This window comes from Silurus aristotelis (genome assembly GCF_946808225.1).
Source record: "Silurus aristotelis genome assembly, chromosome: 18".
NCBI lineage: Eukaryota > Metazoa > Chordata > Actinopteri > Siluriformes > Siluridae > Silurus > Silurus aristotelis.
This window is the reverse complement of record NC_139591.1, coordinates 12,319,378-12,343,181: the sequence shown is the minus strand read 5'-3', so window position 1 is coordinate 12,343,181 and position 23,804 is coordinate 12,319,378. Positions and strand designations below refer to the sequence as shown.

Below are 23,804 nucleotides of genomic sequence, written 5' to 3'. Positions count from 1 at the left end.
ACAGGCTGGCTTGGGCAAGTGCAAAAGTAGATAACTTAACGGGTCATTCATTTGCTATCTTGCCAAATGTTTTGGCAAAAATGAACACATGTCCCCAAAGCAAATACTGCTTGTTGTTTGACAAAGATAAATTGCTTAGCATGTCCTGATCTCCATGTAGAACCATCATTTACCATTTGGACCCCCTGGAAACGTTCTGACCAGTTTTATGCATTTCCAATGGCCATCTGTCCACAAGAAAATGTTGCCAGGTGCATCTTAAAGTAGACCAAGAAAAAGACAATTTTAGCCACTCTACCATCTGCTGCAAAAAAATAGTGAGCAAGATGTAGTTAATACTACCATTAAAAACAGACAATCATAGTCTGTTCTGCCAGTGTTCAACTCCATAGTCTGTCATTGTGATACATTGCAATTCACAGTAGAAACAGCAACAGAAATAGTTAAATCTAAGTTTTAGCTGGGGATTCCCAGTATGCTGCCATTTACCAAACTGGCAAAGGTGGAATATTTTAACCAATACCAAAAGGTGATTCTATTCATGTTTGACAATATAACAAAATGTGAAAAGGACGAGCCTTCATGAAATTTCAAGATTAAAAGTCTTTTTTTTTTTTTCATTAAAGCCCAGAGATGACCTCTATATTGAGGTTAGTACTCGTGTTCCATTATTAGCTACCAAATTTAATGTGCTTTAATGCACAAAATAAGATCTGCTGCAATTTGGACGAAGCCCTGTATCTAAATGCTAAACAGTCCTAAACAATTCAGCTATTGAGCATTGAAACCAGAACAGAAAACAGCTTGCATCCCTGCCCGAATGTTCAACAGATGGAAATGTTTCACTGTTCTCAAATCTGGGGGAAAAAAAAAAAAAAAAACAGCTTTAGGCCAATATCCCTCCTCCAGCAAGTCATACTTTTTAGTAGGTAACATTCTTGTAGAATCACAATACCCAGATTCATCCATCAGACTGCCAGATAGTAAAATGTGATAAATCACTTAAGAGACCAATTAAGCAGACAAAGTATTTTAACAAGCTACCAAATTCAGCATTTAGCAACCCTTGCTCTACAAGTTTAAATGATTTGTGCCTGAGGCTTAATAGACATTTTATGTGTCCTGGGCAGGTGTAACAGGGCAAAAATATCAAAAACTGGACAAATGGCATCCCATATAGGTGTCATATTAAAAGTCACAGAGCGTTCAGTCCAAACCATTCTCTCTAGGGTATTTGTCCCTGGACTTTGCATGGCTACTGTGGATTTGTTTGATTTTATAAACCTATTAGCAATGGGTGTGTCTGAAACACCTGCACTTAGTAATTAGGACATATTACAATATTGTGTATCCAGTACATAATATACAATATGTAAATACATGCACATGTGATAAATCACCAAACAGATAAACTTACAGCATTTTAAATTTCCAATCCAATTTCTAAAATATAAATCTCTTTATTTCTGATTTATCAATTCAACAAACATGATATAGGGTGAGAAAATAATTTAAACCACCCCAGACTTAACCTCTGATTATAAATAAACAGAACTTTATATAAGATGCATCGCATTTCATCTTGATCTGTATTTACACATAAACAGTATTATTCTTGCATGTATATTGTGTGCTGGATGCTGACAAACCCATATCATGGCGATAGAAAAAAACTAGACCTTTCCCAATTAATCGACCAAAAATCAAAACACAAATATTATTATTATAATATATATATATATATATATATATATATATATATATATATATATATATATATATATATATATATATATATATAAAATACACACAATTGAATTCATTGATTTGGCAGGCTTTTTATATGGTTTCATATGGTTTTATGTAGAATTTATACACCATCTAATCACAATCATCTTCAGGCAAAAACAAAAGCAAACAAACACAAAAGAAACCACAAACTGAAATTGTAGTATACACATTACTTGGAATCTAATAAGAACATTCAATCACTTCTTGGTTATGAAATGAATATGCTCTTTAATGCTATGAAAGTGCACATTCTGTATTTTGGAACCTGCTGATGGCTAGCATTACATTTTTTATGGACAATTTTTTGCTGGTTTTTAAGAACATGTTTCTTTACTTAATAAATTAGCCAGATGCATTCTTTAAAAGCAAATTATCCTCTTTTCACTGTAAGCCACCACAGAAATTGGCAGAAAATAAAAAACACATTGGCACTTGTCACTAGTGTGAATTTCTTTTAAGGTGTAAAATATTGGTTTGTTTATAAATATACTATAGTGTTTTGTTCTCCTTTTATACTTGTTATCTGTGAAGGTCAGCTTGTCAGCAGAATGATTAGCTTTTTCCCAGCCTGCTTACTGCTGTTTGCTCACACAAACAAAATCAATCTGCAGTGTCCAGCATTATTTCACTTCATGTCAGAGTTTGTCTCCTGTGCAACCAGGACATTTGCTTATAGAATAAAATTTTCATATAAAATGTTCATACGAGCCAACTTCAAGTTGCTTCATCTACTGGCAAGAAGGTGTAACAACAAAAATCTTTTTGCTTAAGGAATTATTTACAGTGGAATATATACTGTAATACTGTGACACTAGGACAAAAAAAATAAAATAAAATAAAATAAATGTGTCAAAGTCAGCAAGGTCTTAAAAGATCAGACCAGAGGATCTGTAAGGGCTACATAAATTTTGTCACTTGAATTAATATGACTCAAGTCGAATACATATTGACTAAAACACAATTGGTAGTAAAACAACCTTTTTGAAAAATAATAGCACATTTAATTTAAAACATTGATTAGTAGTGTTAAGGTACATATATGGAGTTGATGCTGAAAAATTTTTTCCATTTTAATCAGAATTTCTAATAAGCAAATTATGCAATTTTTACATTTCAGCATTTTATTATTATTTGTATTATTATTGATAATGCTTTATTCAACAAAGTGTAATAGATGATTATGACAAAGTAATAGTCTTTGTAGGACTTAAGTCCAAAATCTGCTCTTTTTGCAATGGGACTGCAAAACTAACATAATGACCTATCAAAAATATAGTCTTTATTTTACATGTTTAACTATTGCAAAAATAGTCTTTAAGCTTAATAAACGTTCAACAGAAATGAGAGACGAATCCATGTACAAATTCTGGAAAAAAATGTAAGAGCTCAATAACCCCTGTGTAATATGAGAAAGAACTACATGTTGTACTGAAAGAAATTATGAAGGTTTTTCATAACAGAACAGTAGATGAAATGAAACTTCTTTTAAGAGTAACACCAAGAATGTATCAAATAAAAAGAAAATCATACTGCTACGGTCTCGAAAATCCTTCTGATTAAAGAATGCAGTGCCTCTCATTTTCTTTAATCTCATAGAAAATACTATTTATGCACCCAGAAAACAAGATACATCCCGTATAGACAAATTTCAATGTCATTCTGAAGAACTTTTAGGAGCCAGGATATCAATTACAGCCAGTTCACAGAAGTTTCACTCATTCCCATACCTCATTAGGGTTAAAAGTCTGCTCAGTTATTTGTCCGCGTTTGTCCAGCTTTGTGATTAATTTAAAGAAAGGACAATATTCCTGTCAGTAGAGGGTGCTGCTCTCAAACTCAAAGGGTCTGCGTGATATAAAAAAACAACTCCATGTCCATGGCTTGATGTGGGACGCAGGAGCTTCCACCATGAATAACAGGTATCAGAGCCCCATCCAACTCATTCATGTATTTCTGCGGCAGGAGGCTTCCACCTGAACCGGCTTGGTATTCAACCTAGAAGAAAAAAATCGAAAATAGGCAGTGCAATGACAGAGCAAGCCACACTACTACAATAGTACAAATTTCTTGCTTTAGGTTATGAATCATATTTTTACAGTCTATTAACTGAACAGTTACCATGTCAGTGTCAGTAGAGACTCGAAGTGCAAGATGGTTAATTCCATTTGCAATAAGGACAGAAAGATGAGGACACAGTGCTGCACAGCCGGCAGTGGAAATCTCCCTTTGGAACTGAGAGCAGGAAGAAAGAATGGCAGAGTAGGAGCAGTCTGGGGTCTTCGGGAGGTAAAAAACCTGAAGTGGAGAAAAAGACCAAGTAAAAGAATCTGCAGAGCACATTGGGCTTTTTTCCCCCTCATTAGGAATCAAATTTAATGGGGACACACCTCAGTACACTTGATAGCCCGCCCATCCATTTCAAACGCGGAGTCCTGCTGGACATGGATACTAGTCACACCCTCTAGAGACTTCCTGTCTATGGGACTGATGAGGCTGAAAATATAACACACATGAAGTTGACAAAGACAAGGGAAACCCAATGGCATTTCGAGAGGATGTTGTTTTTTTTTCTTTTCTAGAATATTTTGGCTTCACTTGTCCTGCATAAATGAACTATACTGTGATTTCTATACAAGTTGGAAGAATTCAGGAGTCACCGAAGGGTTTGATAAGCATATAAATTGTGTAACTCCTGTGCTAATGCCTTTTTAGTTTGCAACATAATGAATGCCATGTGGCAAACAGCTTTGTTAAATAAGACCAAAAAACACGCTAAACAAAGTTTATCTGTAAAGAATATCTGCAGAAAAAGTTCTTTAGACGCTGTAGTACTGTTTCAGAGGTTTCTCTAAATCTACACCAAAGAGCAATAAAGCTGTTTTGGTAATTCTTGGCAGGTCAAAGCTTTTCTTTTAAGTTGCCACCTGTATTTTAAGAGTGGCAATCATTCTGGAGCAAAGAGTACATACTCTTTGCTCCAGAATGAATGCCACTCTTAAAAAAGCTGGGTTATAAATGTTTCGGTGAATTAAGCTCAAAATTAAAACTTCAAAAGTCTTAACTTGAATGAAGTCTACTAGACTTTTAAATAATTTTATACCCTGTGTACATCCTTTAAATGCACTCAGCATTCATGAAAGTCATCTTAGTAGAACTGGACAAACTATTAAATCAGACAAGCAGTGGATTTACCACAAGCTCTCAATTAGTATTGATCTGCTTCAAATTTAGCAGAACATTTGCTTTACCCTGTATTGCTGGGAGCCATCCAGTCCACCCAGCGTATGTTGACGTTTTCTCTGTCCTCTGGCGCGGTTTCAGTTTTCCCACAGGTTATCTGAAAGTCTGTCTGATCACGTAGGGCCTGGCGCAGAGCCTCCATTGTCTCTGGGGGGATTTGCACCATTAACCCATCTAAAGGATTCCCAGATAGAGAAACAGTTATTCAATAAATATTGATAGCTAGAGACATTTATATAAATTCCAAAAGCAACAGGGCCGTCTAATGTCACACAACACAAATCGTGCCATTAGATTTATTTACCTAATTCTTTGCCATGTGTTATTTAAAGCTTGTGAAACTTAGCTTCTTAAGCAGTCATTGACACAGTACCTTCAACAATACTAGATTTGGCAATATATCCTGAAGAGGCCTTCAGAGCACCATTAAAAACAACAAAGCTTGCTCCAGTCACTAAAAAATATAAAATAATTAAAAAGTTAAGTATAGAATGGTACTTTAGAAAAGGACAAGCCTACATATAGGAAAACCATCTAACCTCTTCTGGTCTTTCCCTGAATGCTATTGGCTTGTGTTTGGTAGCTTCCATCCTCATTCTGGACACAGATTAAGTGCGAGTCTGCATCAATACTGAAGCACGCCCCAACACTTATTACATGCTCATTGGAAGAATTCACCACTTTCAGCATCTGCAAGTGACAAACTTGTTTAGCTTAACAATCAACAACCAAGGAATGGTGTGAAAGCATAAACACATTTAGGGTAATACCTCATTAAACTTGGACTTGGGTATGTCAATATAGATGTTCCCCACTTCCATGTGGATCCTCAGGCTGTTGATTACAGGCACACTGTACTGGTAGTTCCTCAGGTCCTGTGGTTAAATTGATATATAACTGTTACTACTTTAGCCAAGTCAAGATACGTTAAGTTAATTAGGTTTTCTTAGCAAACCTAAGTTGTGCTGCCATGTTCTTTTTAAAGATTAGAGGCTTTCTCCTGACAACTGTTCAAAACAAACCATACTGCCGACTTTTTTGTGTCTTTGGCCTATAGCCGATACAAGAGCAATGGGCAGCAACAATCGTTTCTCTAAAATCAATTGCTGATGTCTTTCGTTCTTGTGTTAAATCATACCTGAATGCTCAAGACCAGCAAACTGCTGAAACTTGGCTTTTACAGCGGTGGTCAAACTTGCTAATGATCAATTAAAGAAAGGCATTTAATTAACAGCACCTGGCTGCTATTTAGCCTCTTAAATACTATGAAGGCAGTAATCTATTAGTAATAATTATTATAATATGCCTAAGTGTATTTTCATTTTCACATGACTGAATATGTAAGCCATTAGGATGGATTATGTCTGGGAAATATAAAGACTGGAGAAAAAAACAGGGCAGACAGAAATCAACTGAGAGGCCATTTAATTATCAGATAGTACAAGCAATTCTTCTTCTTTGGACTTCTCCCATTAGGGGTCACCACAGCGGATCATCCGTCTTCATACCCACCCTGTCCTCTACATCTGCCTCTTTAAACCCAACTACCAGCATGTCTTCCCTCACCACATCCATAAACCTCCTTGGCCTTCCTCTTTTCCTACTTTCTGGCGGCTCCATCTTTAGCATTCTCCTACCGATATACCCCATGCCCCATATCTGTCCAAACCATCTCAATCTCACCTCCCTTACCTTGTCTCCAAAACGTCCTACATGCGCTGTCCCTCTAATAAACTCATCTAATCCTGTCCATCCTCGTCACTACCAACGAAAACCTCAACATCTTTAGCTCTGCTACCTCCAGCTCCACCTCCTGTCTTTTACTCAATGCCACTGTCTCTAAACCATACAACATTGCAGGTCTCACCACAGTCCTATAAACTTTCCCTTTCAACACTCTTGCAGACACTCCTTAATCACAAATCACTCCTGACACTCTTCTCCACCCACTCCACCCTGCCTGCACTCTTTTCTTCACTTCTCTAACACACTCTCCATTACTTTGCACTGTTGATCCCAGGTACCTGAATTCCTCCACCTTCTCCACCTCTTCTCCCTACAACTGCACCACTCCACTGCTCTCCCTCATATTCACACACATGTACTCTGTCTTACTCCTACTGACTTTCATTTCCCTTCTCTCCAGCATGTACCTCCAACTCTCCAGGCTCTTCTCAATCGAGGACCAAATATTCTCGTACAGTACAGACCAAAAGTTCGGACACACCTTCTCATTCCGAGAGTTTTCTTTATTTTCATGACTATGAAAATTGTAGAGTCACACTGAAGGCATCAAAACTATGAATTAACACATGTGGAATTATATACATAACAAAAAAGTGTGAAACAACTGAAAATATGTCATATTGTAGGTTCTTCAAAGTAGCCACCTTTTGCTTTGATTACTGCTTTGCACACTCTTGGCATTCTCTTGATGAGCTTGAAGAGGTAGTCACCTGAAATGGTTTTCACTTCACAGGTGTGCACTGTCAGGTTTAATAAGTGTGATTTCTTGCCTTATAAATGGGGTTGGGACCATCAGTTGTGTTGTGCAGAAGTCAGGTGGATACACAGCTGATAGTCCTACTGAATAGACTGTTAGAATTTGTATTATGGCAAGAAAAAAGCAGCTAAGTACAGAAAAACGAGTGGCCATCATTACTTTAAGAAATGAAGGTCAGTCAGTCCGAAAAATTAGTAAAACTTTGAAAGTGTCCCCAAGTGCAGTCACAAAAACCATCAAGCGCTACAGAAAAAACTGGCTCACATGCGGACCGCCCCAGGAAAGGAAGACCAAGAGTCACCTCTGCTGCGGAGGATAAGTTCATCCGAGTCACCAGCCTCAGAAATCGCAGGTTAACAGCAGCTCATATTAGAGACCAGGTCAATGGCACACAGAGTTCTAGCAGCAGACACATCTCTACAACAACTGTTAAGAGGAGACTAATGAATCAGGCCTTCATGGTAGAATATCTGCTAGGAAACCACTGCTAAAGAAAGGCAACAAACAGAAGAGACTTGTTTGGGCTAAAGAACACAAGGAATGGACATTAGAATTTGAGATCTTTGGTTCCAACCACCGTGTCTTTGTGCAACGCATAAAAGGTGAACGGATGGACTCTACATGCCTGGTTCCCACCGTGAAGCATGGAGGAGGAGGTGTAATGGTGTGGGGGGTGCTTTGCTGGTGACACTGTTGGGGATTTATTCAAAATTGAAGGCATACTGAACCAGAATGGCTACCACAGCATCTTGCAGCGGCATGCTATTCCATCCGGTTTGCGTTTAGTTGGACCATCATTTATTTTTCAACAGGACAATGACCCCAAACACACCTCCAGGCTGTGTAAGGGCTATATGACCAAGAAGGAGAGTGATGGGGTGCTGCGCCAGATGACCTGGCCTCCACAGTCACCGGACCTGAACCCAATCGAGATGGTTTGGGGTGAGCTGGACCGCAGAGTGAAGGCAAAAGGGCCAACAAGTGCTAAGCATCCCTGGGAACTCCTTCAAGACTGTTGGAAGACCATTTCAGGTGACTACCTCTTGAAGCTCATCAAGAGAATGCCAAGAGTTTGCAAAGCAGTAATCAAAGCAAAAGGTGGCTACTTTGAAGAACCTAAAATATGACATTTTTCAGTTGTTTCGCAATTTTTTGTTATGTATATAATTCCACGTGTTAATTCATAGTTTTGATGCCTTCAGTGTGACTCTACAATTTTCATAGTCATGAAAATAAAGAAAACTCTTTGAATGAGAAGGTGTGTCCAAACCTTTGGTCTGTACTGTATATATCAGGACTAATCAGAATCTTAGCTCAGAGATGAACTGCTCTGGGCTGAATGCAAGACTGTCCAGTCACAAATTTACAAAAGCGGTCATAGCAGCTTCTTTCTACTACTTACACTCCAATCATAATGTTGTATGCATGCTATGACAATACAGAGATAAACAACACATTCTGTATTTTAACTTTTTCCCCCCATAATTCAGCAAAAGACTATCTGGGTTGTGTCTTAGCAAAGGAGGATTAACCTAATGTAAGGTAGAACGATGGCACTTACTGCAAGCAGGTTCATGATGGTATGTCCAGTCTCTTTAAAGATAGACTCACGAAACCGGACACTAACCAAAGGACAGGGATACACTGGGGGGGAAAAAACAAAAAAACAAAACCAAGCAACATGGGTTAAAGAAGGATGAGGAAGAAAAAGAAAAACCTGCCCAAGTGTGTACATTTTACCTGAATACAGAAATTAATATATGAGTATAGAGTGGAATTCATGTATATCAACCAAACTCTTTTTGGTTTGCTTGAAATCAAACCGCCTGTGTAAAAAGCCTCTGTCAGTCGATACTTACAAAAATATATTTTTTTTGAAGCAATTGTGTTTCTTGCCACCAACAACAAGCATTCCATAATTTTCTGAATTAATGCAAAGTGGCCCAGCTAAAATTTCAAATGTTTAGTATGAGCAGAGTGAAAATATATAGCAATGTGCTGGAAAATTAGTGTGGCTTTAAATTCTGTATTGTTCATAAGATTGACTATTCCTCTATATAGTCTTATATACAATACAGCCTCCTCTTTATAACAATGTGACCGTTCCCCTTATGCGTTGAGAACTTTGAAGAAATTATCCATAATATGCACTAATGTCAAAAGGGAATATGTGACTTACCATTATTTTCTGCTCCCATGCTGAGTACTAAGCGAAGAGGGAACACTTTTGCCCAGGGTACCTCCAATTTATGAATGAGGACCCCAAATAGGAAGGAGGTGTGAGGCAGGCCAAGGCCTTCCAGAGGTTGAAAGCTCGAAGAGAGAAAAAGGAACCCACCATGTTCCTTACTGCCCAGAAAACTGTCTGCAAATGTCACATTGCCAAGTTCCTCAATATATTTCCCTGTAGTCAAAAAAAAAAAAAAAAAAAAAAAGGCTATCAGAGACTCAAATGAAGCACAGAGGCTGTAGAAACATGACCTTTATATATTCCTTGTGGTAACTGCTAATAATATACCCTTCTGTGCATCTTGGTATATGTTGATGTAAAGACTGAAGACGTCTCTAGGCAGACTGTTCTCCTCAGGGAAACGTTCAATAATGAACGCCAGTTCTCTCTGACCGACTCCCTGAAGACCGTTAGAGCTTAAACACCAGCACTTCCGCTCACAATCTAGAACATTGATTCAGTTTCACAATATGTAAATAACAAAAATTACAAAATAAATTAAGCAATGGTGTCTATGAAACTATGTTTCATATATTAACCTATTAAAATACATACATGCAGTCAGCTTCACATTGACCACGAGGTTGGCATTGAGCACAAAGGTCAAGGGTCTCGGACCTCCTTCCTCTAGCAGCAGCATAATCTGACAGGCAGCTGGACGCTCCTCCACTAACAAATCTGCAACAGGGAGTTAACACACATTACCATGAAATGTACAAATTATTTATAGAAGCTGAATTTTTTTTCTAACTAAAGAGGAGCTACTACAGAACATTGATGCAAAAAAACTGACAAAACATCAATAAACAGAATCATTTTGGTGTACGTGTACTGAGACACATGGCATGCAAGATTCTACAAATTGCTCACTCGAGGCGTAATTCATGTCAACACCACAATATACTATACAACTCAATATGAGGTGTTCATTACCAACAACAAACCAATACACTGCAGCAACTTGTTGTTAGGCAAGAAAAATGTTTATAGAACTAGTAGAGAATCCTACATGCTTGATTGGGGAAACCCAAGCTATATCTTTTTTTCCTGAATAAAAAAATATCCTTGTATGTACATACAGTGAGGAAAATAAGTATTTGAACACCCTGCTATTTTGCAAGTTCTCCCATTAAGAAATCATGGAGGGGTCTGAAATTGTCATCGTAGGTGCATGTCCACTGTGAGAGACATCATCTAAAAAAAAGAGAATCCAGAAATCACAATGTATGATTTTTTAACTATTTATTTGTATGATACAGCTGCAAATAAGTATTTGAACACCTGGGAAAGTCAATGTTAATATTTGGTACAGTAGCCTTTGTTTGCAATTACAGAGGTCAAATGTTTCCTGTAGTTTTTCACCAGGTTTGCACACACTGCAGGAGGGATTTTGGCCCACTCCTCCACACAGATCTTCTCTAGATCAGTCAGGTTTCTGGCCTGTCGCTGAGAAACACAGAGTTTGAGCTCCCTTCAAAGATTCTCTATTGGGCTTAGGTCTGAAGACTGGCTAGGCCATGCCAGAACCTTGATATGCTTCTTACAGAGCCACTCCTTGGTTATCCTGGCTGTGTGCTTCGGGTCATTGTCATGTTGGAAGACCCAGCCTCGACCGATCTTCAATGCTCTAACTGAGGGAAGGAGGTTGTTCTCCAAAATCTGGCAATACATGGCCCCGGTCATCCCCTCCTTAATACAGTGCAGTTGCCCTGTCCCATGTGCAGAAAAACACCCCCAAAGCATGATGCCACCACCCCCATGCTTCACAGTAGGGATGGTGTTCTTGGGATGGTACTCATCATTCTCCCTCCTCCAAACACGTTTAGTGGAATTATGACCCAAAAGTTCTATTTTGGTCTCATCTGACCACATGACTTTCTCCCATGACTCCTCTGGATCATCCAAATGGTCATTGGCAAACTTAAGACGTGCCTTGACATGTGCTGGTTTAAGCAGGGGAACCTTCCGTGCCATGCATGATTTCAAACCATGACGTCTTAGTGTATTACCAACAGTAACCTTGGAAACGGTGGTCCCAGCTCTTTTCAGGTCATTGACCAGCTCCTCCCGTGTAGTTCTGGGCTGATTTCTCACCTTCCTTAGGATCATTGAGACCCCACGAGGTGAGATCTTGCATGGTGCCCCAGTCCGAGGGAGATTGACAGTCATGTTTAGCTTTTTCCATTTTCTAATGATTGTTCCAACAGTGGACCTTTTTTCACCAAGCTGCTTGGCAATTTCCCCGTAGCCCTTTCCAGTCTTGTGGAGGTGTACAATTTTGTCTCTAGTGTCTTTGGACAGCTCTTTGGTCTTGGCCATGTTAGTAGTTGGATTCTTACTGATTGTATGGGGTGGACAGGTGTCTTTATGCAGCTAACGATCTCAAACAGGTGCATCTAATTTAGGATAATAAATTAGAGAGTAGAGTTGGACATTTTAAAGGCAGACTAAAAGGTCTTTGAGGGTCAGAATTCTAGCTGATAGACAGGTGTTCAAATACTTATTTGCAGCTGTATCATACAAATAAATAGTTTAAAAATCATATATTGTGATTTCTGGATTTTTTTTTTTTAGATTATGTCTCTCACAGTGGACATGCACCTACGATGACAATTTCAGACCTCTCCATGATTTCTAAGTGGGAGAACTTGCAAAATAGCAGGGTGTTCAAATACTTATTTTCCTCACTGTATATAATTGGACTTGGACCTGGTGTATTCCACATAAACATTTCTGGCACAAGTTACATAAACAAGCTGTAACAATTCTGTTTAAACAACTGATGTGTACAATATGGTTAGTGTTGTTTTAACAAAACAGTTCGGTGTTCTTCCCTATTCATAAACTAATGAAATGTCTAAGGGTGCTTTAACTTGTTCTTAGGTGATCCTTTAATTCCAGTTTATAACATACACAAAAAAATTCAAATGTAGCTCACCCCCTTCATCCTCCTCCCCTGTGGTGATGAGCAGAGGTGGGAGCCCATCATCATCATCAGGCAGGAGACTTGAAGCACACTGCACACAGCTGCCCAGGCCACAGAGTAACGCATAGTCCCAGGGCCCGTTGACTGCCTTCCTTGGTGTCTCGGAACTGGACTCTGAGCTGTGTGCTGTACCCTCACTTCCTTCAGGGAATTTGCTAGTAGACTGAGGAAGATGACACAAGCAGCTCAGACAGATCAACACACAGTTGAAAAGTATTCCCATTTTGCTGCCTTGGCGACCTCGAAAGTAAAACATAGTCTGTATCTATGTCGCTTATGTAGACACCAAGGTTACTCTGTGCCTAAAAAACTGCACCATAAAGAAAAAACTACAGTCTAATATTCATACTGGAACTCAATGATATTAAAAACGATGATAACATTTTTCAATAAAAGTAACCTTAACTTGGACAAAGGTATTATTGCATAGCTAATTTTACCCATATAGTTGGAGGGTCTGGCGTAACAGGGCTGGACTCCTGAGAGGACCTCCGTGGTCTTACAGAAAGCCTAGCCGTATCTGCCACCTCGCCATTAGGCAGTATTCCATCAGCAAACCAGACATGCTTCTGTTCCCTCGGGAATCCTAGAAAATAAATAACAATGTACATAGAGATTTAGAACCATGAATTTGCCAAAACTGAACTCATAAACCGTATCTTAGCCACATTTATAACTAAATGATATTTTCCCACATATTGAGCTGGTGAGTTTTAAAGCAACATTTGCCTTGAACACACTTAAAACGTATTGAAACAAGGCAGAAGTGTGTGCATACCATCATTACCAGGATGCTTAAGAACGGACACCGGCACCATGACGGTAGGGGGTGGGGAGTTGAGGGTTCCTGCTGCTTGAGCCTGCTGCATGGGAGGAATTGTGGAGCAGTACTCGGATGGGATGTTAGGATTTGGACTAGGCCCGGTAGGGCTCATCATTCTCTCAATGGCCTGAGCTGGGAAAAAAAAAAAAAAAAAAAGTCCATCAAGTCAAAAACACACTCTAACCCTTTTTGCACTCTAACAGTGCTTATGCTGTAACAGAAGGATGTTTTAAATAAATACAAATTACATGATTGTAGGAATTTTCATGTCTTTAAATGTGTGCTACTTGTGTTATATCAGTATATATATATATACACTGAACTATATCAGAACTTATGTCAAATCTGATCTATTAATGTTTTTATAGTTAGTTCAGTATCTAAAATAATATTGCAACAGAAGACCAACATAATGTTAGTTTCATTATTCTGGTTAGACAAAGCAGAGCTAACAGGTCTGTAAATCTGGTTTAATATAGATAGTTTACACTGACAAAAAAACTAAACAACACAATTAGCTAAATATGCATACAGTTACAGACAGTACATTAAACTGGATAGCCACAGTGGACCTCAGAGACTGTGCATTAGGCTAAATAAAAGTTGCTTTTGGGATCTCGTGCCAGATGTGGCATTCATAGCTGCTGACTCCAACCAAAGTGCTGAGTAAGCCTCGCCTTGCGGTATATTGATTAAGCATCATAGAACCTCATAGACTGAATTACATTGGCACCAGTTCTGATGAGAGTGAACACGTAAACCAGCAGTATAAACAGAAAACAACACACAGACACACTTAAATGACTTATGATGTCAACCCATGTCCTTCAACCATAGTATAAATCTTACTGTCCTGAGCACAAGCAAATGAGGAAGACACTTTACAAAAGCCAAGGAGACTTCAAGGAACTTGTATTACAAAGCCCACACAGTATTTATTAAGCTGCTAGGATTAGCAATTTACCTTACCTTAACTATGAACCTGAATTCCTGTTTCATCGTAGTCATTTGTTCAGTCCAATCTCTCTAAAGCGTTTCAGCCTGAACATCGCACGTGTTGTGAATGAGAGAAAGAGCGACAGAGCGGGCAGGCATTCTTTCCTCTCAGGGTGTCTTTTTAGATGGTAAGCGGCCCACTTTCAAGCAATCATGCCATGCTCCTGTTGGGTCTAACCTCCATAACAACACAGTTTCACCTTCCTCACGCCATCAGATGCTTGCTAAGATGGACGAGTCTGTATTAAATGGCTGTCCTAGACTGAGAAACGGCCGAAAGAAACAGAGGGAGGTGACGTATGCTTTCCTGTCCTGATGCTGAAGAGGAGGGTGAGAGAGAGAGAGAGAGAGAGAGAGAGAGAGAGAGAGAGAGAGAGAGAGAGAGAGTGTGTGTCTGTGTGTGTGTGTGTTTTTGTGTGTGTGCGAGAGTGTGCAAATGGCTGCGTGTGTGTCTGACTCTCTGCCCAAAGCTGAAGCAGAGAATCTAAGAGAACTGTGCATCCCAGGTGGATCTATGCCACACACAGTCAAGGACAACTAGTGCCCAGCAAATAAGTCTCTCTGCTTCTCTGTCTTGTGCTCCCTCATGCACTGACATGGGTCATTAATCTTATTTTTAATGTGCAAATATACCTGCACTGACAGAAACCTGTTTTTTTTTAAAGACTCATCAACACAAACACATTTTATTTACTATTACATCTTTCCTCTACACAAAAGAATGTGAACAAACAAAGCAGTTGTATTTACCATAATCTATTAAGTGCATCAATTAGCAAATTAGCACAGGCTACGACAGCACATGTCTTACTAAGGCCGTCAATGGCCTGTCTAATGCTATTACATGGAAATTAATGACTCATTCTAGCATCAACTAAGATCTTCTGAATAGGGCGTGTGAATCAACATCATGTGCTGCATTATAGGATTATACTACTATTTCTGTAAGTTCTTTCTTTAAATACATGTAAACACACACACACACACACACACACACACACACACACGCACACACGCACACAAACACAGATGCTTTTGGAAGACACCTGATTGACGGTATGGATCTATGAGAACTCCCAAGAGCAATGATCTGGATATGCGATATCCTATTAGTTTATTTTGTGTAACTTAGGTGCCTATTCTTTTATGCAACTTTTTAAGTCCACGTACAGAATCAATTACGATCCGCAGGACCTATAAGAATCCAAAACACATTCGCTCAAACTAAAAGTAAGACAACAGTAAAGAATTCTGTCAATAAAGAATGTTCCTGCTAATAACAATAAAATACTGAGTCCACTTGACAGGTAATGCATTATATTTACAGTTTATAAGACTACAAATTGACATTAACTTGAAAATCTCACTAGATAGTAACAAAACCCTTGTAGCATAAGCATTAGAGATATCAGGCAGGGGAAATGTTTTGGCTTGGCCAATTAAGCAAACTATTTTAATTTTCTCAGAACTTCAAACAAAGATTTTTTTATTTAAGATAGAAACAAACAAATTGCTACATTACAGTTCAATGAGCTATGTCTCAGTCATGCATAAAAGGGGGATTTATTTTCATTTTCTATAAAACTACTGGTGCAAATTCCATCAGGCACAATATATTTGTATTTAGTTTATAGATTTTACAGCTCTCCTACTGTATCTTACCTTTTCTTTCTCTGGATTTTAGGTACATATTTAGGTTTTGTGTTTATAAGATCAGTAAATTAAATTTCAGTAAATTCACGTATCAAAAATGAAGATGGTGCAAGTGCAAAACAAAATTTAAAATAAATAAAACCCCAAAATGCAGCTCTCTTATTCTTCGGGGAAAATAAAGACTTGTTTATGTTTCGGACTATTGATATACTGTATTTCAATTTCAGAAGTCTGTTAATGAAAACATGGATCTACACAGTAATTTGAGCATTGGTCAATGAACCAAACAAATCACTAGCAGTAAATAATATTACAGTAGTAGTATGCAATTTGGGATTTAGCACAGTTACATAGCTGCAAATGAACTAATTTCCCTGGGCAGAACAATCACTGCTTGTTTTGCTGCCGTACAACAATTTCCTCGCTCACATAGTTGCATGAAATTAATTCTGTGGCTTACATTTGTGCCTTTTTCTACAGAAAATCAATTTGCTTAGTGAGAAATCCTAACCAACATTCTTTACATATTACTGGCTAGTAATCAGTCCTTACAGATTCTTCCGTATCACGTGCTGTCCCATCTATTAACAGGAAAACTAATGGAAAAATACTCAGTGCCCAGCCTACATTATTATACATGAATTTTTGCCAAAACATGACAAGAGGTGTAAACAATTTTAATGACAGAAATGGTAATCACCACATTTATTGTGTATATTAGCTAAGCATTTGCTTTTTTTTTTTTTTTTTTTTGTACTTCTGTACACTTCTTCATCTTTTAGAGTTGGGGGGTGCAGTGGCACAATGGTGGGCCAATTAACCACATACGAGCTCACTGGAGGACTATTTAAGAATACTACTGATTAGTGGACAGCCTCTCTAAAACTGGCCCCTAAGGGGAGGCTCTTTATTACTCTTCAAGGCAACTTCAATATTAGCACTGCTGCACAATGACCCTGACTACAGACCTCTTACTATCATTCTTTTGTCTAATAAATATTAACGCAGAGACTCACAACAATTATTTACAACCGACGCCAATCATGTAGTGCTGATCAATCACTATCAAACAATTCTTTATTACTGAACAAATTCTCACATGTAGTATATGCAGCTTTAAGCGACCGAATCAGACAAATTAGAGAGAATCCATTTAGCTGTTTTATGTCCCACTTGCCAGCAAACAGAGTCGGATCTTTTTTGATACAGTATAACCCGATTTTCCCGTATCCCTGAGGCAGACGGTCATTTTCCTTAAAAAAGTGCTTTCAGAAATCGGAAAACAAAGTTGCCAAGGTTTTGCACCTTTGTGGCAAACGCTTACAGCATTCAATGCTAATGGAAACAACGGAAAAAAAAAACTTACCTCTTTGTATAGTTTCATAGCAGACCACACAAACTCTGGCCTCTTTCTCCATGTACTTTAGTTTGCATTTACGGTTGCAGCAAATGGCACAATATACCTACAACCACAATGATCAGTCAGCTTGGAACATTGGAATTAGATTTCAGATATTCTGAACTTTACATTGAGACAGTCTCAGAAGCTCTAAAAATGGGCATAAATAATACCCACTGACTCATCTACTATAATAATGAAGGGAAAACAGCATAAAGTCACAAGCCAATAAAACAGCCTCATCATGCAAACTATAGCAAGGCGTACTTTAGTTCTTGTAACAGTATATATCATTTTAGAAGTGTGAGTGGAAGATGTTATCAGTATCAAATGATCAGTCACATGTGTCTTTCTGTACATACATAACTACACTAATTAATAAGCCACCACTATAACTTTTGCTAATAATTTCTACAACTTTAGCTACTGTTCCCATTAAAACATAATCTGATGAGCTATCAACTGTGTCCAAATGGAGAAAATCGTTTAGTCACTCTTGCCATCTAAAAATTTAGGTCAACCTGGCCTGCTTACGATTTACACAGGCCACAGCACAAGGGAGGCAATAAATGCTTAATTACTTAATAAATTAATCATTCAGTACTTCTCTGGAAGTTGCCCTTATTATGTTTCACCACTGAGGTATTTCCTTTAACTCATCACCAGTGTACATTTATCATTGGCAAAATAAAGCACAGAATGTGAACAATAACATGAACAATGATAACGTGGCAACAGCAATAAACAATTTCACAGGCATGAGATAACATAAGATTTCTATATGCTTATTTATTTAACATGAATTCAAATTCAAAATACACTGTCACTGTATCTGTCACTAAAATGAACTTGCATGGTATTTTATATGAAATGAGACTCTTTTCATATATCAGTGGGCAGCAATGAGTTTATTGCTCTATTTTACCCCCTGGTGGAATAAGATAGACTAGCTCCATCTCCAGCCCACGACCAGCTCAAGAGCCTCCAGCACATTGTAAATGAATTAAATAGAAGAACAGCTGTCTTTAAGTTGCATTACTAACAATCACATAGAATTCATTTCGTGGGTTAGATTGGAGCCTTCACAGGTCAAATTTGGACCATATTTCTGTGATAATTCATTTCCCTCTGAGATAAATCAAGTGATCCATTATTCTATTTGACACCCCTTACTTATCAAAGAAAGCTAGAGCTTCAGGAGAATTCCTAGAAGAAGGATTTCACTATATACCTAACCATTACATGTTTAAATGATTCATTTAGTAATGAAGCCAGGAACGTGACTTACTTTGCCACATGCTCTGCAGTGATGTCTCCTCTTGGTAAAAGTGAACTTCTGTCCACATTTCATGCAGTTAGGTGCCTCAGAATCTGGAACCCAGGGTGGCTGCCTCCATCCAAGACCTCTATCCTCTGTTCCTGACTGATCGACTGCTTCTCCAGGAATCTCTCCTGGGTAGGGAGGTGGCTCTGAAAGCTCTTCATGGCCATACATATGATCACAGCTGTCACCATGACTGGTAGTTTTAAAGTTACTGGCACTGTGGTTGGAAATCTGTCTCAGCATAGGAGTTACAGGAGAGATGTTCTCTTCGTCAGAAATCAATACATTCTCCTCAGACTGGCTATTCTGTCCCTCTTGTGGAAGAAATGGTCGTATATTTTGGCTGGATAGCTGCTTTGGTCGGGCTCCACCATAACAAGGTGACTGGTTTGGGTTGCAGACTAAATAATTCTCAGTCGAACACGGCATGTCTTCCATATTATCCGTTTGTGTGAGGTCTGGTTTGAAGGAAATACTCTCTTGAGATGAGGAGGAAACATTGGAATCTTCACTCTCATCTAAAAACCGAAGAGATTGGTCACTTTCAGGTGAGGCAAATGAATCAACTGGGCAGCTGCGCAACTCTCCCTCTAAATCTCCATTAAATTCTGAAAAGCCTTCATCCACATATTTCTCAGCTGATACCTCAGAACTGTTTCTCTGTGCCTCACCCATAAGATAAGCATCTAGCTCTTCATCAGTGACCAGCATCCTATTCTGCTCACTTTCAGTGAGGTAATCACTGGTAAAATCAAACTCTATTTGGTAATCAGGGCTCTGCACTTTGCTGGAAGCTTGGCTACTCTCTGGTAAATCTCTGGATATGAGATTTTCTGAATGAGATAAGCTGCATTCAAAAGTTCTGTTACAGAGAGAAGTTGTAAGAGATGTTGACATTGCTTGGTTTGACATTATTTTTACCAGTTCAGGCTCATCCTCAGGAGAAGAATCTGGCTGCCTAAGACATTGGGATGCCACAACTTCTGCAGATGGAGCAATTAAATTCTCAGTCTCTTCAATGACCAGGGTCTCTTTAGATTCAGCAATAGATATTTCTGTGCTGTCTTTGGTATCAGCCTCCATCTCCTCCTGATCTAAAGAGGCCACAAGAGATCCACACATGGATACATTAATGGGAAGGCAGGATAGAGAAGATTCTCTTTCACTTGTTGCAATTGCAGGGGTAAGTTTGTGGTCCACGTTTCTGCTCTCCACTGAATGTTCCTCGTCTGGTACATTTGGCAGACTTGTACTGGCATCAGCAATAGCTGCAGTGTCCTCGTGTGTTACATGTGAACAGATCAGGCTATTAGGATTTATTTCAGGTTCTAAAATGCACTTGGAGTTGCTTTGGAGTTCAGATGAATTAGACAGCACTGGACAGCTACTTTGAGGCTGCTCAACCTGATCATCATTATCTAAAGGGTCTAGGTCATTTGAAATAATTTGAGGTTCAGCAGTCCTCTCCACAGCTGCAGGCAATATAACGTCCAACAAACTAAAACAGTTTGAGGGACCATCAAAATGTCTGCCAGCTGGCAGTCCCTGTAAGTCATCATGCCCAGGCTTCAAGTTCTCTGGATATATAACAGCTGGACTATCAAAATCTACCAGTAGCTCCTCCTCAACCTGTTTCTCAGCAACATCTGGCTCTTTGAAGGCATCGTGACTATTTGTGCATGGGAGACTAGCTGATCCTGTATCATTAACAAGATCACAAATGGGTTTCAAGGATCTATCTGGACAAGGAGGAGTCAAGCTTTTGGAAGCTCTGCTGTCAACAGAGGATAGGAGGTCAACACCTGTCAAGACCCTCCCTTTTGCATCTTGATCTCTTTGTGTAGGAGCACTAATAGGTGCAGTTAGACCATAATTCAGGGAATTTACATCAGGGTGAGTTTGTGAAACCGTGGTTGGCTCAGGTATAAAGTATTGCGAGTAAAGAGTTGGGTCCTGGGATGCAGAATTTGTGAACGCTGTAGTGTTCTCAGCCTCCTCTGGAAAAAGAAAAAAACGCTATTTATGATATGAACTGCTGTGGAATCATGACATAATTATAGCAGTACAGAAATTAAAATACTCAAATTCTTTAAAAATGGTTTACCACCATCTAGCATCTAAACTGAGCAGAAACAAAACAGGAAACTAACTATGTAACTAGGGATGCCCAGCTACAGCTGCACTCTCCATCAAGATCAGAATAATGTATTCATTCTGCAGTCAGTATACTCAGTATAGGTGAGCCTAGTTTAATACTTGATTATTTACTCAAACTGAACTCCAAACATTTAAAGCATTTCACTGCATGTTGTACCCTGTGTGTATGTGACAAATAAAATTTGATTTGAATTGACATTAAACTGTCTTTTTAATACTGTCATCATATTTCCACAGGAATAACAAAGAATAAAGCACAAGCACAAACAAGTTTATCATCAGAGATATTTTCTTTTAAATATTATCTGTGTTAAGGAAGTTTTCTTTTAATTTAGAAAAACAAATTTTGTTTCATTACAGTGTATGCAACTCTGTCTTGAAGGGAAATGAATACAAAACAAGGAATCACAAACTTATCCAATTTTTTTAAGTGACATTATCAGCTGTAAGGCATAATCCTCTAACCTGGGTTTAATTCAAAGTCATCCAGGAGTTTGTCCAAGTCACATACAGCAGCTTTGAAGTAATTGTCCATCCTAGGGAAGGATTATGATTTGTTTAACCCTGTGAAAAACAATCCACAGTTAATTTGGGTTTTTGATCCTTTTTAAAAGTCACTGTACATTGGAACATTGGCTAATGCACATATTTATTTATTTACCATTTAACTACACACTGTATACACAAACTGTTAATGTGTCATTAAGAATAGTTTTACTATAAATCGACCTCCATATAAATAAAACGGATTATTTTCCTTAATAACAAAAGTTACACAGTAACATACAGGGTAGAAAAGTGTTAGAAATATGAACGTTACTGTACAACCGCATAACAAAACCCATTAAACTAGCGAGTTCGTTGATTTGCGACTACCTGTGCAATAAAACGAACCACAGTGAATAAGATAACTACCGTGTCACCTTTAATAACATGTACTATAACTATTTTGTTGCTATTTGATATACATATATAACGTCAGCTAACCAGATCCGGGTGTTGAAAGCTCGCTAGCTCCTCAGCCTGTTTACGCGCTAGCTGGCTAGCTAAACATTTCCTGCCATAAATCCCAAAATTACGACTAGTCACGTCTCCGGTTTGGCGACTTATTTACCGTGAAATGCTTCATCGTCCTACTCGTCGTTTGTCGGTCACTTCCTCGGTTTAGTTGTACAGAGTAATCGCTACTGAGATCCAGCAACCTATTATTAATTCCACATAAATTCCACAGTGCGACCATTTCCAGCGCCGGTGTGTAGAGCAGGAAAAACTCTCTTAAAGGCGCAGAGCTCCTTTTTCCACCGAGATACAGCAGAGTCCTTTTCAATGTATTAACAACTTAACTCGACTTTTGAGTCAAATTCCTAAATGACTAAAAACTTATTTTTTCAATATTTTGTTGCTTTCTGGCTTTCTGTTTTGTTTTGACAGAGTTTAATACTGTACCTCCAGTCATACACGTGTTATCATTTGTGTGTGTGTGTGTGTGTGTGTGTGTGTGTGTGTGTGTCTGTGTGTGTCTGTCTGTCTGTCTGTCTGTCTGTCTGTCTGTCTGTCTATCTATCTATCTATCTATCTATCTATCTATCTATCTATCTATCTATCTATCTATCTATCTATCTATCTATCTATCTATCTATCTACAGTGAGGAAAATAAGTATTTGAACACCCTGCTATTTTGCAAGTTCTCCCACTTAGAAATCATGGAGGGGTCTGAAATTGTCATCGTAGGTGCATGTCCACTGTGAGAGACATAATCTAAAAAAAAAATCCAGAAATCACAATATATGATTTTTTTTTAACTATTTATTTGTATGATACAGCTGCAAATAAGTATTTGAACACCTGAGAAAGTCAATGTTAATATTTGGTACAGTAGCCTTTGTTTGCAATTACAGAGGTCAAACATTTCCTGTAGTTTTTCACCAGGTTTGCACACACTGCAGGAGGGATTTTGGCCCACTCCTCCACACAGATCTTCTCTAGATCAGTCAGGTTTCTGGCCTGTCGCTGAGAAACACAGAGTTTGAGCTCCCTCCAAAGATTCTCTATTGTGTTTAGGTCTGGAGACTGGCTAGGCCATGCCAGAACCTTGATATGCTTCTTACAGAGCCACTCCTTGGTTATCCTGGCTGTGTGCTTCGGGTCATTGTCATGTTGGAAGACCCAGTCTCAACCCATCTTTAATGCTCTAACTGAGGAAAGGATGTTGTTCCCCAAAATCTCGCAATACATGGCCCCAGTCATCCTCTCCTTAATACAGTGCAGTCGCCCTGTCCCATGTTCAAAAAAACACCCCCAAAGCATGATGCTACCACCCCCATGCTTTACAGTATGATGGTGTTCTTGGGATGGTACTCATCATTCTTCTTCCTCCAAACACGTTTAGTGGAATTATGACCCAAAAGTTCTATTTTGGTCTCATCTGACCACATCACTTTCTCCCATGACTCCTCTGGATCATCCAAATGGTCATTGGCAAACTTAAGACGTGCCTGGTCATGTGCTGGTTTAAGCAGGGGAACCTCCCGTGCCATGCATGATTTTAAACCATGACGTCTTAGTGTATTACCAACAGTAACCTTGGAAACGGTGGTCCTAGCTCTTTTCAGGTCATTGACCAGCTCCTCCCGTGTAGTTCTGTGCTGATTTCTCACCTTCCTTAGGATCATTGAGACCCCACGAGGTGAGATCTTGCATG

The 23,804-nt window shown here is 38.7% G+C and overlaps 1 protein-coding gene across 2 annotated transcripts; it reads right to left on the bottom strand.

Moving 5' to 3' along the window:
* Positions 1-1,818: 1,818 nt before the first annotated feature.
* On the bottom strand, positions 1,819-22,385 carry zfyve16 (zinc finger, FYVE domain containing 16). Of its 2 annotated transcripts, none has more exons than XM_083569029.1 (18): positions 22,217-22,385; positions 21,568-21,666; positions 18,910-20,942; positions 17,589-17,685; positions 13,529-13,705; positions 13,191-13,336; positions 12,703-12,913; positions 10,320-10,442; positions 10,053-10,208; positions 9,714-9,938; positions 9,096-9,178; positions 5,802-5,906; positions 5,571-5,721; positions 5,405-5,485; positions 5,040-5,205; positions 4,179-4,284; positions 3,910-4,086; positions 1,819-3,786 (listed from the first exon to the last, which is right to left on the bottom strand). In XM_083569029.1, exons 2-18 carry the CDS (start codon positions 21,635-21,637, stop codon positions 3,628-3,630), a joined length of 4,266 nt encoding a protein of 1,421 aa, XP_083425155.1. In that variant the 5' UTR covers positions 21,638-21,666; positions 22,217-22,385; the 3' UTR covers positions 1,819-3,627. The 2 variants fall into 2 exon arrangements, with proteins under 2 accessions (XP_083425155.1, XP_083425156.1); XM_083569030.1 differs by having other exon boundaries at positions 13,538-13,705; positions 22,217-22,377.
* Positions 22,386-23,804: the final 1,419 nt, after the last annotated feature.